Raw genomic sequence first — 14,533 nt, 5'->3', positions numbered from 1 at the left:
GAGCCATGGCCGCTGAGCCTGCGCGTCCGGAGCCTGTGCTCCGCAACGGGAGAGGCCACAACAGTGAGAGGCCCGTGTACCGGAAAAAAAAAAAAAAAAAATCTGCCTTCTTTTATTATATCTGTTGATCAGTATGGAAGATGAGGAATTTAGCACTTCTTCATTGCCTCCTCTCCTGACTATTTTTAGTTTTTCTTGTGGTTACATTTATAACTTAAATAATATACCTCCTCCCGCTTTTCTTTTTTATTTATAATTGTGGTAAAAAAAATTTTAGTTGACTATCTTAACCATCTTTAAGTGTACAGTTGAGCAGTGTTAACTATATTCACATTGTTATGTGACCAATCTCCAGAACATTTTCATTTTGCAAAACTGAAACTACATACTAACGACTCTCCCATTCTCCTCCAACCCCCAGCCCCTGGCAACTACTATTCTATTTTCTGTTTCTATGAATTTGACTACTCTAGATACTTCATATAAATGGAGTCATACAGCGTTTGTCTTTTTGTGGCTGGCTTATTTCATTTGACATAATGTCTTCAAGCTTCATTCATATTGTAGCATGTGTCAGAATTTCCTTTCTTTTTAATGCTGAGTAATATTTCTTTGTATTTATTTATCACATTTAGTTTATGTATTCATCCGTCAGTGGACACTTGGGTTGCCTCCACCTTTTGGCTATTGTGAATAATGCTGCTATGAATGTGAATGTACAAATATCTTTTGGATTCCCTGCTTTCAGTTCTTTTGGATATAGGTACCCAGAAGTGGAATTGCTGGATCATATGGAAATACTATTTTTAATTTTTTTGAGGAGCATCCATACTGTTTTCTATAGCTGCTGTACCATTTTACATTCCCACCAACAGAGCACAAGGTGCTAATTTCTCCATATCTTTGATTATTCTCGTTCTGTTTTTTTCATACTAGCCATCCTAATGGATGTAAGGTGACATTTCATTATGGTTTTTTTTAATTGGCGTATAGTTCATTTACAATGTTGTGTTAATTTCTGCTGTATCATTATAGTTTTGATTTACATTTCTCTAATAATTAGTGATGATGAACATCTTTTTTTTTTAACATCTTTATTGGAGTATAACGGCTTTACAATGGTGTGTTAGTTTCTGCTTTACAACAAAGTGAATCAGTTATACATATACATCTATCCCCATATCTCTTCCCTCTTGCATCTCCCTGAATATCTTTTTGCTAAGCTTGTTGGCCATTTGTATATCTTCTTTGGAGAAGTGTCTGTTCAAGTCCTTTGACTATTTTTAAGTTTCAAGTTATTTGTTTTTTTCTTGTTCCCTGCTTTTACATTTAATTATTAGTTTTAAATATATTGACTCTCCACTAAGAAAGAGACATTTTTGTTTTTGCAGTAGGCGGGCCTCTCACTGTTGTGGCCTCTCCCGTTGCGGAGCACCGGATGTGCAGGCTCCGCGGCCATGGCCCGCGGGCCCAGCCGCTTCATGGCATGTGGGATCTTCCCGGACCGGGGCACGAACCCGTGTCCCCTGCATTGGCAGGTGGACTCTCAACCACTGCGCCACCAGGGAAGCCCGAAAGAGACATTTTTGAATTTACACTTCCTTTTGCTTTCTCTACATCTTGATTTTTCTTGGTAATTTTTATATTGTAAAGGTTTATAACATTATTCTGTTCTTTAACTCCTATATTTTAAAAGTAATTTTAAAAAGCATTTATAATGAATTCTTATGTAAGTGTGATGCACTTGAAAAGCCAAGAAGTGTGTTTAGATGCTTAGAGAAGGAAAAGTAATCTTGAGTCAGTAAAACTTCTTTTAAGGGTTTCTGTTAACTTTAGTTTTGGGGCTGGTATGTTTTCTCCATAAATTTTATCCCATCTGTTTTCAGTCATCTAGGATTTTCTCATACTTTTTGGTCTGCTGCTGCTGCTGTTTTCGTGTTCTAAGACTTTGATAAACTTGTCATTTCAGTTTTCTGTCATTTCACTGGACCCTTAGGATGAAAGGTTATAGCTGTTTGTTCCCTCCACCATATTAAACCAGAAGCATCTGTTTTTGTTTTGTTTTGTTTTGTTTTTCTGTGTATTTTTTAGAAGGTTGGATTATTTTTATCTAATAAGGGTCCACTTCTATTTAAAGTGTTATATGAATTAATAATGTTTTAAAATTTATTGAACACATTTAGAGTATGCTATATGCTATATGCTATATGCTTATAGTATGCTATAAGTATTTTAAACATGAATTCACTTAATCCATTAAATCCTTATAATATCATAGGAGATAATATTATTCTCATTTTATAGATGAGGAAATTGAACCAACAGAGAAGTTAAATAAATCACCTAAGGTTATACAGCTGGTAAGTGATAGAACCTGGATTCAAACCCAAGCATACTGGCTTTAGCTCTCATGGTCTTAACCATTATACTATGGCTGCCTCGTATATGTCATTCCTCCCTTGTGGAATGCTTTTTTTTTTTTTCCTTCGTGGTACGCGGGCCTTTCACTGCCGTGGCTGCTCCCGTTGCGGAGCACAGGCTCCGGACGCGCAGGCTCAGCGGCCACGGCTCACGCGCCTAGCCGCTCCGCGGCATGTGGGATCTTCCGGACCGGGGCACGACCCCGTGTCCTCTGCATCAGCAGGCAGACTCAACCCCTGCGCCACCAGGGAAGCCCTGGAATGCTTTTTATTTCACATTTCCTCATGCTTTTTTTAGAGACCAAAATATGACACCTCCATTCGCTCAACATATATTAATTGAAAATCCATTCCGAGCCAGACGCTGCTTCAGATATTAGTGATGCAGCAGTGAGCAAAACAAAATGCCTGCTCGCATGGATTTTATGTTTAGTTGGGGGAGACAGACTGTAAAATATGTATAATTTATATATGCTGGCAGCGTATTTTCTCTGAAGAATAAAAAAAAATTAACTAGCTTCATACACTAAAGTAGACCCATTTAATCTCGGAAACAAGGGTTACAGTTTTTATTAGCCAAACTCTTTCTTTTTTTTAATTAATTAATTTATTATTATTTTTTGTCTGCATTGGGCCTTTGTTGCTGTGCACGGGCTTTCTCTAGTTGTGGCGAGCAGGGGCTACCCTTTGTTGTGGTGGCTTCTCTTTTTGCGGAGCCTGGGTTCTAGGCACGTGGGCTTCAGTAGTTGTGGCTAGCGGGCTTCAGTAGTTGTGGCTCACGGGCTCAGTAGTTGTGGTGCATGGGCTCAGTTGCTCCGTGGCACGTAGGATCTTCCCGGACCAAGGATTGAACCTGTGTCCCCTGCATTGGTAGGCGGATTCTTATCCACTGCACCACCAGGGAAGTCCCTAACCAAACTCTTAAAACTGAAATCGACTGACTGTATCCATTATGCTTTTGTCACAAAATAACATCTAATGATAGCTGTGGGTTGGGTGGATGCTGCTGTGAGAGGTGGTGTTGCCGATTAGCATGCAGGTGGTTTTTCAGGAGTGCTTTTGGGGTTGACAGCTATGGAAGAGAAGGAGAGAAGCAAGCTTAGGTAGGAAAAAATCAAGATGCCCTGAAGTCCCTACAGAAGTCTTAGTTGACCCTCCAGGGAGTTCTGAAGATGAGTTGACACTTCAGAGCTTCCCTGAGTCACGTCTGGGACCTTTATACCCCCATATTGAATTGGCTGTTGGTTGTAGGCTGACCAGGAAGGGGATTTGACTATAGGCAAGCAGTCACATCTCTGAAGGAGGCTGAAGACTGGGGATGTCTACCGGTAGCACTCCCGGTAGCTGGGATGACAAATGCTCCATTGCTAATGGGGGATTCTGGAGGTGGGGTGGAGAGCCGGCAGGTCAGATCACAGCATCCACCACGAGTGTCATTAGGAGATGTGGATTTGAATTTGCATTCTGTTTCCTAACTGTGAGACTCTGGCAAATATTCCCCTGTGCTAAGCTTTTTAAATCTGTAAAACAGGATTAGTAGGTCTAGTTTGACAGTTATTATGAAGATCATATAAGATGTTTGTTCAAACACCTGAAACATGCTAAATATTCTGTACATGGTTATAGGCTAAGGAAACATAAACAGTCATATTTCCTTGTCAAGAGTGCACTTCTTAGAAGTTGGGTTTCTCCTGGAAAATACTGCTTCTGCATTCAGTTAAGAAATATTTGAGTCCCTATGATATAAATAGTTGTGTGAATATATTAAAAAGTGAAGAATGTTTATCTTCCAGCTGTTTATAATCTAGCTAAGGATGTGTGTATATAATTAGTTGAATAACAAAAATTGGAACATAAGATACCTGTTGGACAGGTTTAGAAGTATAGACCATCAGGCTTATGCAGTCGAAAAAGTTTTAATGGACGTTGATATTGAAGAAAAAAGTTGATGTTGAAGAAAGAAGGTTGATGTTAAAGAAAGATCCCCACCTCCCTCCTTAAACTGAGGACAGGTCAGAATTAAAACTTGGATCATCAAGGTCTTATGTGTGGTGGTTTGAGTAAACAGATGTCCGTAATAAAGAGTTTGTGTCGGGAATGGTGCGATCACATTGAGAATAGAAATTGGAACAAGCTTGGAACAAGCTTATCAAGAGTCTTAAATACCACAGAGAGAGTTGGAATTACCGATTTAGGAGACCCTTACGTAGAGATAATAGTTAAAACATTGAATGTGAATTAGGTTTCCGAAAGAGAGAGACAATGAATATGAGAGAGGTTGTGAAGAATGTCTTGTGATTGGAGATAGAGGAGACTTAATAAGTGTTCAGAATAGTAGAGAGGGAGCCAGGGAAGCAGACTGTTATGAAAGCTAAGGCAAGAGGGTTCCAAGAGGCAGGGGTAGAAAACCATGAGATGCTTAGAAAGAGAATGATTATCAAGAAAAGGCCATTCCGTTTCTATGTGTGGCTTTCTGCTTAAAGCCCCTAAAGACTGCAGTTCTAACTTTTTTGCACATGTCTAAAATTTTTAAGACCTTATTTCTTACTCTGTTCTACGTTCCAACTACACGTGTGCTTGCACAGTCCCTAACACAGTGTCATTTCCTTCCTTTCTTCAACAAATATTTATCGAATACCCATTCTGTGCTAGACACTGCATTGGCCACTAGGAATATAATGAACAAAATTCCTATTTTAATCAAGCTTACATTCTAGCTGGGGTAGATGGTAGACTATAAACATTGGTTTATCTGTCCAGTGATAGAAGAGGTAGGTCAGAGGGGCAGCTAGGGCCATTCACACAGGGCCTTGTAGACCCTGCTAGAGACTTTGGATTTCCCTTTACTTTGGGGAAAGACATTTGGAGAGTTTAAAACAAAGGAAAGACATGAACTACATTAATTTTGTAAAACCCTTATGACAGAGGTCACTATATGTGTGTTAAATTAAGAGTCATTCGGTTTGTTTGACTTACGTTTGAAAGGATGACTGTGGCTGGCTACGACATGGAGATTAGATCACAGGGAGCCTTCTTATGGCTCCCTGGAGGAAAACCCAGGCTTCTGTTCTAGAACATTTTGTTATGTTTTTAAGTCTCGTGAATAGCTGCTAGGTGGATTTATTTAAGTACTATGACTTATCCAACAGTAATATAAAAATAAACACATGTAAAAAAAAATAAAATAAACACATGTTTATGTCAATTCCTTCATTTTTTTTGGTGTCTACCTTAAATTTATGAATCCTATTTTAAAATGAATTTTGGCAAATGTAGTTGTTAATCTGGGTGATTAATCCATGGAAGTCAGGGCTGAGGAAGAGGACGTGACAGACCTTTGTCAAATTTTTGAAGGGCTATCTCTTGGATGAAGGTAAACTTTTGGGGGAGGGGAGATCTGGGACTAGAGATTGAAAGAGATTTCAGTTAAGTATAATGCAGAGTTTGTCAGTAATAGAGCTGTTTGTGTAGTGGAATGCCTCACAAAAGAGTGAGCTTCTGATAACGAACATTAAAGCAAAAGTGGAACTACTATCTGTTAGAGCAGTTAGGGTGGGCTTCCTGAATGAGATGGGGAGATTGAATTAAGGTTTCTCACAAAATCACTATTTTTATCTTCAAGCATTATTCAATATTGGTATTTTATTTTTTACAGAGATAGTTTACTGGAAGCGGCACAGGCTGGTGCACACACAAAATAACTGAAGTCTGTCAAATGGTCAGGCATTCAGTAATATGTAGAGCATTATTAGTCTTAGTTATTGTCTAACTTAAAACTTCTTTTCTTTTTCAGGGATATCATGATAACACATTTTGAACCTTCAATCTCCTTTGAGGGCCTTTGTAATGAGGTTCGAGACATGTGTTCTTTTGACACCGAACAGCTTTTCACCATGAAATGGATAGATGAAGAAGGTGAGTGAATAAAGAGACAGCTGTCTGTGTGAGCATTTGATTTAAGATACCATTTTGTAATTTTTTTTTAACAATAAAGCTATATTTAATTTCAATCAATCAAAATTTTGTAGCTTTGGGCTTCCCTGGTGGCGCAGTGGTTGAGAGTCCGCCTGCCGATGCAGGGGAAACGGGTTCGTGCCCCGGTCCGGGAGGATCCCACATGCCGCGGAGCGGCTGGGCCCGTGAGCCATGGCCGCTGAGCCTGCGCGTCCGGAGCCTGTGCTCCACAACGGGAGAGGCCACAACAGGGAGAGGCCCGCGTACTGCAAAAAAAAAAAAAGTAGCTTTTAGAATCTATTGCTCAAGACTGCACGTAAGCAACTTAAATGCAAAGTATACTGGTAGCACTTAAGGGAGGAAGACTGTGTACTTTTTTTTTTTGCTCTCCTTCTGTTTGATATTTTTTTATTAGTTATCTGTATTATACATATTAGTGTATATATGTCAATCCCAGTCTCCCATTTCATCCCCCACCCACCCGCTTTACCCCCTTGGTGTCCATATGTTTGTTCTCTACATCTGTGTCTCTATTTCTGCCCTGCAAACCAGTTCATCTGTACCATTTTTCTAGATTCCACATATATGCGTGAATATACGATATTTGTTTTTCTTTCTGACTTACTTCACTCTGTATGACAGTCTCTAGGTCCATCCACGTCTCTACAAATGACCCAATTTCGTTTCTTTTTATGGCTGAGTAATATTCCATTGTATATTTGTACCACATCTTCTTTATCCATTCGTCTGTCGATGGGCATTTAGGTTGCTTCCATGACCTGGCTATTGTAAATAGTGCTGCAATGAACATTATGGTACATGTATCTTCTTGAATTATGTTTTTTTCTGGGTATATGCCCAGTAGTGGGATTGCTGGATCATATGGTAATTCTACTTTTAGTTTTTAAGGAACCTCCATACTGTTCTCTGTAGTGGCTGTATCAATTTACATTCCCACCAACAGTGCAAGAGGATTCCCTTTTCTCCACATCCTCTCCAGCTTTTGTTGTTTGTAGATTTTCTGATGATGCCCATTCTAACTGGAGTGAGGTGATACCTCCTTGTAGTTTTTATCTGCATTTCTCTAATAATTAGTGATGTTGAGCAGCTTTTCATGTGCCTCTTGGCCATCTGTATGTCTTCTTTGGAGAAATGTCTGTTTAGGTCTTCTGCCCATTTTTGGATTGGGTTGCTTGTTTTTTTAATATTGAGCTGCATGAGCTGTATATATATTTTGGAGATTAATCTGTTGTCCATTGATTCATTTGCAAATATTTTCTCCCATTCTGAGAGTTGTCTTTTCGTCTTGTTTATAGTTTCCTTTGCTGTGCAAAGCTTTTACGTTTCATTAGGTCCCATTTGTTTATTTTTGTTTTTATTTCCATTACTCTAGGAGGTGGGTCAAAAAAGATCTTGCTGTGATTTATGTCAAAGGGTGTTCTTCTTATGTTTTCCTCTAAGAGTTTTATAGTGTCTGGTCTTACAGTTAGGTCTTTAATCTATTTGAGTTCATTTTAGTGTATGCTGTTAGGGAGTGTTCTAATTTCATTCTTTTACATGTAGCTGCCCAGTGTTCCCAACACCACTTATTGAAGAGGCTGTCTTTTCTCCATTGCATATCCTTGCCTTCTTTGTTGTAGATTAGTTGACCATAAGTGCATGGGTTTATTTCTGGGTTTTCTATTCTGTTCCATGGATCTATATTTCTGTTTTTGTGCCAGTACCATATTGTCTTGATTACTGTAGCTTTGTAGTATAGTCTGAAGTCAGGGAGTCTGATTCCTCCAGCTCTGTTTTTTTCCCTCAAGATTACATTGGGTATTCAGGGTCTTTTGTGTCTTCATACAAATTTTAAGATTTTTTGTTCTGTTTCTGTAAAAAATACCACTAGAGATTACATTGAATCTGTAGATTGCTTTGGGTAGTATAGTCATTTTCACAATGTTGATTCTTCCAATCCAAGAACATGGTATATCTCTCCAACTGTTTGTGTCATCTTTGATTTCTTTCATCAGTGTCTTATAGTTTTCTGAGTACAAGTCTTTTACCTCCTTAGGTAGGTTTATTCCTAGGTATTTTATTCTTTTTGTTGCAATGGTGAATGGGATTGTTTCCTTAATTTCTCTTTCTGATCTTTCATTGTTAGTGTATAAGAATGCAAGAGATTTCTGTGCATTAATTTTATGTCAAGCAACTTTACCAGAGTCATTGATTAGCTCTAGTAGTTTTCTGGTGGCATCGTTAGGATTATCTATGTATAGTATCATGTCATCTGTAAGCAGTGACAGTTTTACTTCTTTTCCAGTTTGGATTCCTTTTATTTCTTTTTCTCCTCTGATTGCCGTGGCTAGGACTTCTAAAACTATGTTGAATGATAGTGGCAAGAGTGGATATCCTTGTCTTCTTCCTGATCTTAGAGGAAACGCTTTCAGTTTTTCACTATTGTGAATTATGTTTCCTGTGGGTTTGTCATATATGGCCTTTATTATGTTGAGGTAGGTTCTCTCTGTGCCCACTTTCTGGAGGGCTTTTATCATAAATGGGTGTTGAATTTTGTCAAAAGCTTTTGATTTAAGGTACCATTTTGTCTTTTTAAAAAATTAATTTATTTATTTATTTTTGGCTGCATTGGGCCTTTGTTGCTGCACGCAGGCTTTCTCTAGTTGAGGTGAGCGGGGACTACCCTTTGTTGTGGTGCGCAGGCTTCTCATTGCAGTGGCTTCTCTCATTGCAGAGCACAGGCTCTAGGCATGAGGGCTTCAGTAGTTGTGGTACGTGGGCTCAGTAGTTGTGGCTCACGGGCTCTAGAGTGCAGGATCAGTAGTTGTGGCACAGGTTGCTCCATGGCATGTGTGATCTTCCCGGACTAGGGCTCGAACCTGTGCCCCCTACATTGGCAGGCGGATTCTCTACCAGTGTGCCACCAGGGAAGCCCTGTTTTTAAAACATAATAAAAGTCCTAATTAACTTAAGGAGGGAAAGGTATATTGGAAATTTGATGCCATTCTTATTTTCCTTCAAGTATTTGAGTATCAAAGAGTACAACTTTGTTTTGCCCTTTTTACCCTTAAATATAGTGAAATTAATGTGACTTTTTTCCAGCAATAAGGTAAACATCTCATTAAATAGTGTTACATTTTAGTTTAATTTTGAATATATGTTGCCTTAAATTTTAAGAGATTACTTTCAATAATTTGACAGTACTTTACAGAAAATATTCTTTAAAGAAAATGTTTTAGAAAAAGTGTAAAAGTGATTGTGACAACCATTATTTCAAAGGTGGTGGCAAAAACTTGATTCAGAAAACATTTATTGGATATGTGTGTGTTGAGGATAGATACTTTCTATCCTCAAACTCCACAGGGAGATGGACATGTGAAAAACAAATGTGACAGTTGAACCTAAATGCATAGGGGCCTCAATACAAAAGAAAGAGGAGCATCTGCTTATGCCTGAAATATTTGCAAAGTTTGAACTAACCGTATAACAGAGTAAAAGTTTTTGAAGTGGAGTAGGTGAGGGGAGGACCAGAAAGAAAGAATAATATATAAAAAGGCACAGAGGTATGAAGAACACGGTGTGTGGGGAAGAGCAGTAATTCACTAAATTGAAAGGATAGGGAGGCCTCGTTCTGGCGGTCCCATATTGAACTGGAGTTGGAAGAGGTGAGTCTGGTCTCAGAACGGCGGTAAAACCACCACCAGGTCACTCCCAGCCTGCTGCCACGAGGAGGAGGGCCATGATCCAAAGGAACCAGCGCTGTTGAGAAAACTGTTTATTGGAGGTCTGAACGTTGAAACTACAGATTATTGTTTAAGAGAACATTTTGAGAAATGGGGCACACTTACGGATTGTGCAGTGATGAGAGACCGCCAAACAAAACTTCCCAGGACGTCTAGTTTTGTGAATTACTCTAGCGTTGAAGAGGTGGATGCAGCAATGAGTGCAGGACTACCGAGGTTGATGGGTGTTTGGTGGAACCAAAGAGAGCTGTTTCTAGAGAGGATTCTGTAAAACTTGCTGCCCTTCCGAAAGTGAAGAAACTTTTTGTTGGTGGTATTAAAGAAGATACAGAAGAATATGAGAGACTACTTTGAAAAGTATGGCAGGATTGAAACCATAGAAGTTGGTCTTTCAACCATGGAAGGCAGGCAGAGTGGAGAAAAGAGGGTTTGCTTTTGTAGCTTTTGATGATCATGATACAGTTGATAAAATAGTTGTTCAGAAATACCACACAATTATCGGGCATAACTGTGAAGTGAAAAAGGTGTAACTCATAGTTCTTTCTCTCTAAATAGCTATTAAGTGTCCTAATTTTCTGGGAAAACTATAAAACTGTAGCCTTTGCCTCATTCAAGTGAAGGTTAAACTTTTCATTAAGGTCTGTTGATTCCCATGTGATCCTTTTTACACTGGTGAATTCTGATACCAGTCTTTTCTTAATTTTAGGCTTACAGAGCTGGTAGTAATTATTTTTGAGTTCCTTGCAATTATTTTTCAGTTGTAATTTTTCATCTTTATTTTTAGCCATGTAGGCATTGGGGCATGCTTATATGGAGAAGAAATTTTCTCTAGGATCAGTGGAAGACAGGACTATAATTTGATTTCTCTGGTTTATGAGAAACATTGTTCTAGAAGCTAAACATTTAATTGTAGGATTTTATATCAGAGCAAATAAAGATCATACTTCATTTCTTTACACAGATTTATGACAACCGTTCTTCTTTGTGTTCAAAACTAGTTTTACTGATTGGTTTTGATGTGCATGTGGAAAAACTGGTTTGCTTAATCTAACTAAACATTTTAGAATGAATAGTATTTTGTAACAATCATGTGCTGGTTCTCATATGCAGTGAGAGTGTGGGTCAGGGCATGATAAATGTGAGTTTTTAGTTCCCTATATAAGTGTGATTGTTTTTCCTTAAGGATGTGCTTTAAAAATATTACATCTAATATTGAGTATTTTCTAAATTTCTAATTCTATAAATTCTAATTTATTCAGCGTCTGAATACCCGGTTTAAATTTAACTGTGTCACTTCTCTTTTACTAGACACTAGTAATTTCTGTCACTAGCCTTTGGATATTTTGTTTCTTGTTAAAGTTTTTATTGAGAATAATGCATGCTTTTTCACAAAAATATTGATTTTTTTTGAAGGGAAAAGTGTCTCTGGAGATCTTCAGACCCCCAGAAATAGCTGCCATGAACGAATTTATGGTATCTCTTTCTGTGAATATACAACTAGAAGGGATAGGGTAACAATTTTTTTCTGTCTTACAAATATACTAATATTATACAAGCTGTTATTTAACCTGTTTTTTCCCTTACCATCTTGTAGATAGCTTGTCATATCCGTGTTTTTTTTTGGCCACACCATGTGGCTTGTGGGATCTTAGTTCCCTCACCAGGGATTGAACCCAGGCTCTCAGCAGTGAGAGCGCAGAGTCCTAACCACTGGACGACCAGGATATTCCTCATATCAGTGCATGTAGATTTATCTCATTCCTCTTAAAGGCTATGTAGTATTATATAACAATGTTGTACCATAACTTACTTAACTAATCCCCCCCCCTTTTTTTTTTTTTTTTTTGCGGTACGTGGGCCTCTCACTGCTGTGGCCTCTCCCGTTGCGGAGCACAGGCTCCGGACGCGCAGGCTCAGTGGCCATGGCTCACGGGCTCAGCCGCTCTGCGGCATGTGGGATCTTCCCGGACCGGGGCACGAACCCGTGTCCCCTGCATCGGCAGGCGGACTCTCAACCACTGCGCCACCAGGGAAGCCCTTAACTAATCCCCTTTTGATAGATATTTGGATAGTTTGCAGTTTGTCAAAAATACTGGTGCAGGGAATATCTTTGTGCATATATTTTGGGGACACTTGTACTATATTATTTGTAAATTCCCTGCACTGGAATGTGTCCTTGATGATAGGTGGTACCAAATTGACCTCCAAAAATATTGTACCCCTTGTTATACTTTTACCAATAGCATTTGTGAATTCCTTTTTTTTTTACACCCTGTAAAGGACTATGTGAGGGAAACAGTTGAAAATGTAGGTGACTTGCAGAGTCGGAGAGGGTATTATTTGGATATAGTTCTTTAATTCATGTCCTGTTGACTCTAGTAGGTGAGTTTCATGGAAATTTCAAATGAGTATGAACTTTCTTTGACATAAAGAGCATGGAGTGTTTCTGGATTCTGGGAGGTTAGGCTTCTTCCTGACTTGCATTATAAATCTGATTTGATCATGGGGGGAAAAATAGAGTGCCAAGATGCAACAAAACCATACTTAGGATGGCAAGAAACATATTTCTCTGATGTGATGTTTTCCAAACATCTTCAGTCTGGTGTAATTTTAGCTGGTATGTTAAGAGCTAAAATAGTAAATCATTCTTCATACTTTTTTTTAATCCCCAGCACTATGCACTGATAGCGGGAATCATGTCAGAAAAAACAGTGAGTGACAACTTTTGGACTGAATGTATATTCAGTGTAACTTCAGTTATTTAGATAGCAGTATCGTGGCTCCAAACCTGAAAATTCAAAAATGAAAATCAACATCAATAAGAAAGAAAATCCCAGTACCTCTGAGCAGATCTTGTTTTGTAACTGGTATTTTCCTTCTGCTAGGAGAACTTCCTTTAACATTTCTGTAGTGGAGGTTTGCTGGTAATGAATTCTTTTAGCTTTTCCGTATCTTTACTTCTCCTCTAAAAATAGCTTTATTGAGGTATAATTAACATACAATAAACTGTGCATATTGTAAGTATACTATTTGATGAAGTTTGACACCCAGGAAACCATCACCACAAGCAAGGTAGAGAACATATCTATTACCCCTTAATGTTTCCGTCTGCCTTGCAATTCCTCACTCCTGCTCCTCTATTCCAGGCAACTTACTGATCTGCTTTCTGTCCCTATAGATTAGTTTGCATTTTTGGTCTGGCTTCTTTCACTCAGCATAATTATTGATATATGTTTTGTGTGTATCAGTAGTTCTTTTTTTTTTTGCTGAGTGGTATTGCATCATGTGGATGTACCACAATTTGTTTATCTGTTCATCTGTTGATGGACATTGAGTTTGTTTCTAGCTTGGGGCTATTATAAATAAAGGTGCTATGGCAATCACATACAAGTCTTTGTATGAATATATATTTCCTTTTCTCTTGGGTAAATACTTACAGGTGGAATGGCTGGATCATATGGTAGGTATATATGCTTTTTTTTTTTTAGTGAAACAGGAAAAGAAAAATTTGAGGAGATGAGATGGGGTACTGCACTCCAGGCATGTTCTCAGGCAGATGGCTTTTAGAAAGGAGTTTATATGGAAGTTGAGGAAATGGATACCTTTAAAAAACTCTCTATGCCTGGTAGTCCCTGGAAAGTCTTCCTGTACTCCCAGGGGGTGGAGGACCCCACGAGAAGATAGCTAACTTTAAGAAGTCCCCAAGCACTTCTCTTAGCTCTGGCCTCTGCCCCAGCTCCATGCCCCAGACATTCTGCCTAGTAAATTCTGGCTGCTACCATTTATATATCAGGCTGTGGTGATGCCTGAAAGGCAAAAGGATCAGACTGGGGCCCACCTGGGAGAAACCCCTTGCAGTGGTGAGGTGGGGATTTGTTGAGAGGTGGAGCAAGAGAGACCATAGGAGTCTAGCAGGGCACCAGGGCTCTCAGACATGCTGTCAAACATGCTCTGGTGTCCGCCAAGTTCTGTCCTTCTTGTTGGCAACCCCGTCTCCAATTGCATTGTCTTCCTTCCCTCTGTAAGAGTCAACTACTACCATAGAATAAGTTTATAGTCTAAACTGTCTTCGCACTCCTATCCCTCAACCCCTAAGCAACCACTAATCTGTCACTTTTTATATGTATACATGACAAAGTATAGTGTTTTTATGTGCTTTTATTTATTTTATTTTAGTATTTTGGCCATGCTATGTGGGTTGAGGGATTTTAGTTCCCTGACCAGGGATTGACCCCTGGGCCCACTGCAGTGAAAGCACTGAGTCCTAACCACTGGACTGCTAGGGAATTCCCTTTATGTGCTTTTAAATTTATATCAGTGGCATTATTCAGCACTTTTTTTTTTTTTTTTTTTTTTTTTTTTTTTTTTTACACGGGCCTCTCCCTGTTTTGGCCTCTCCCGCTGGGGGGCCCAGGC

General features: G+C 38.9%; 1 protein-coding gene across 1 annotated transcript in view; it reads left to right on the top strand.

Moving 5' to 3' along the window:
* Positions 1–14,533, top strand: part of PRKCI (protein kinase C iota) — an 80,297-nt gene that overhangs the window by 9,446 nt on the left and 56,318 nt on the right. Inside the window, exon 2 of the mRNA XM_007464732.1 lies at positions 6,214–6,335. Coding sequence (XP_007464794.1) covers positions 6,214–6,335 — 122 coding nt within the window. The remainder of the gene's footprint in view (positions 1–6,213; positions 6,336–14,533) is intronic.

The sequence above is a fragment of the Lipotes vexillifer genome, unplaced genomic scaffold (genome assembly GCF_000442215.2).
Source record: "Lipotes vexillifer unplaced genomic scaffold, Lipotes_vexillifer_v1.1 scaffold37, whole genome shotgun sequence".
Taxonomy (NCBI): domain Eukaryota; kingdom Metazoa; phylum Chordata; class Mammalia; order Artiodactyla; family Lipotidae; genus Lipotes; species Lipotes vexillifer.
Note: the sequence above shows the minus strand (reverse complement) of the source record. Positions and strands in the feature narration are given on the sequence as shown.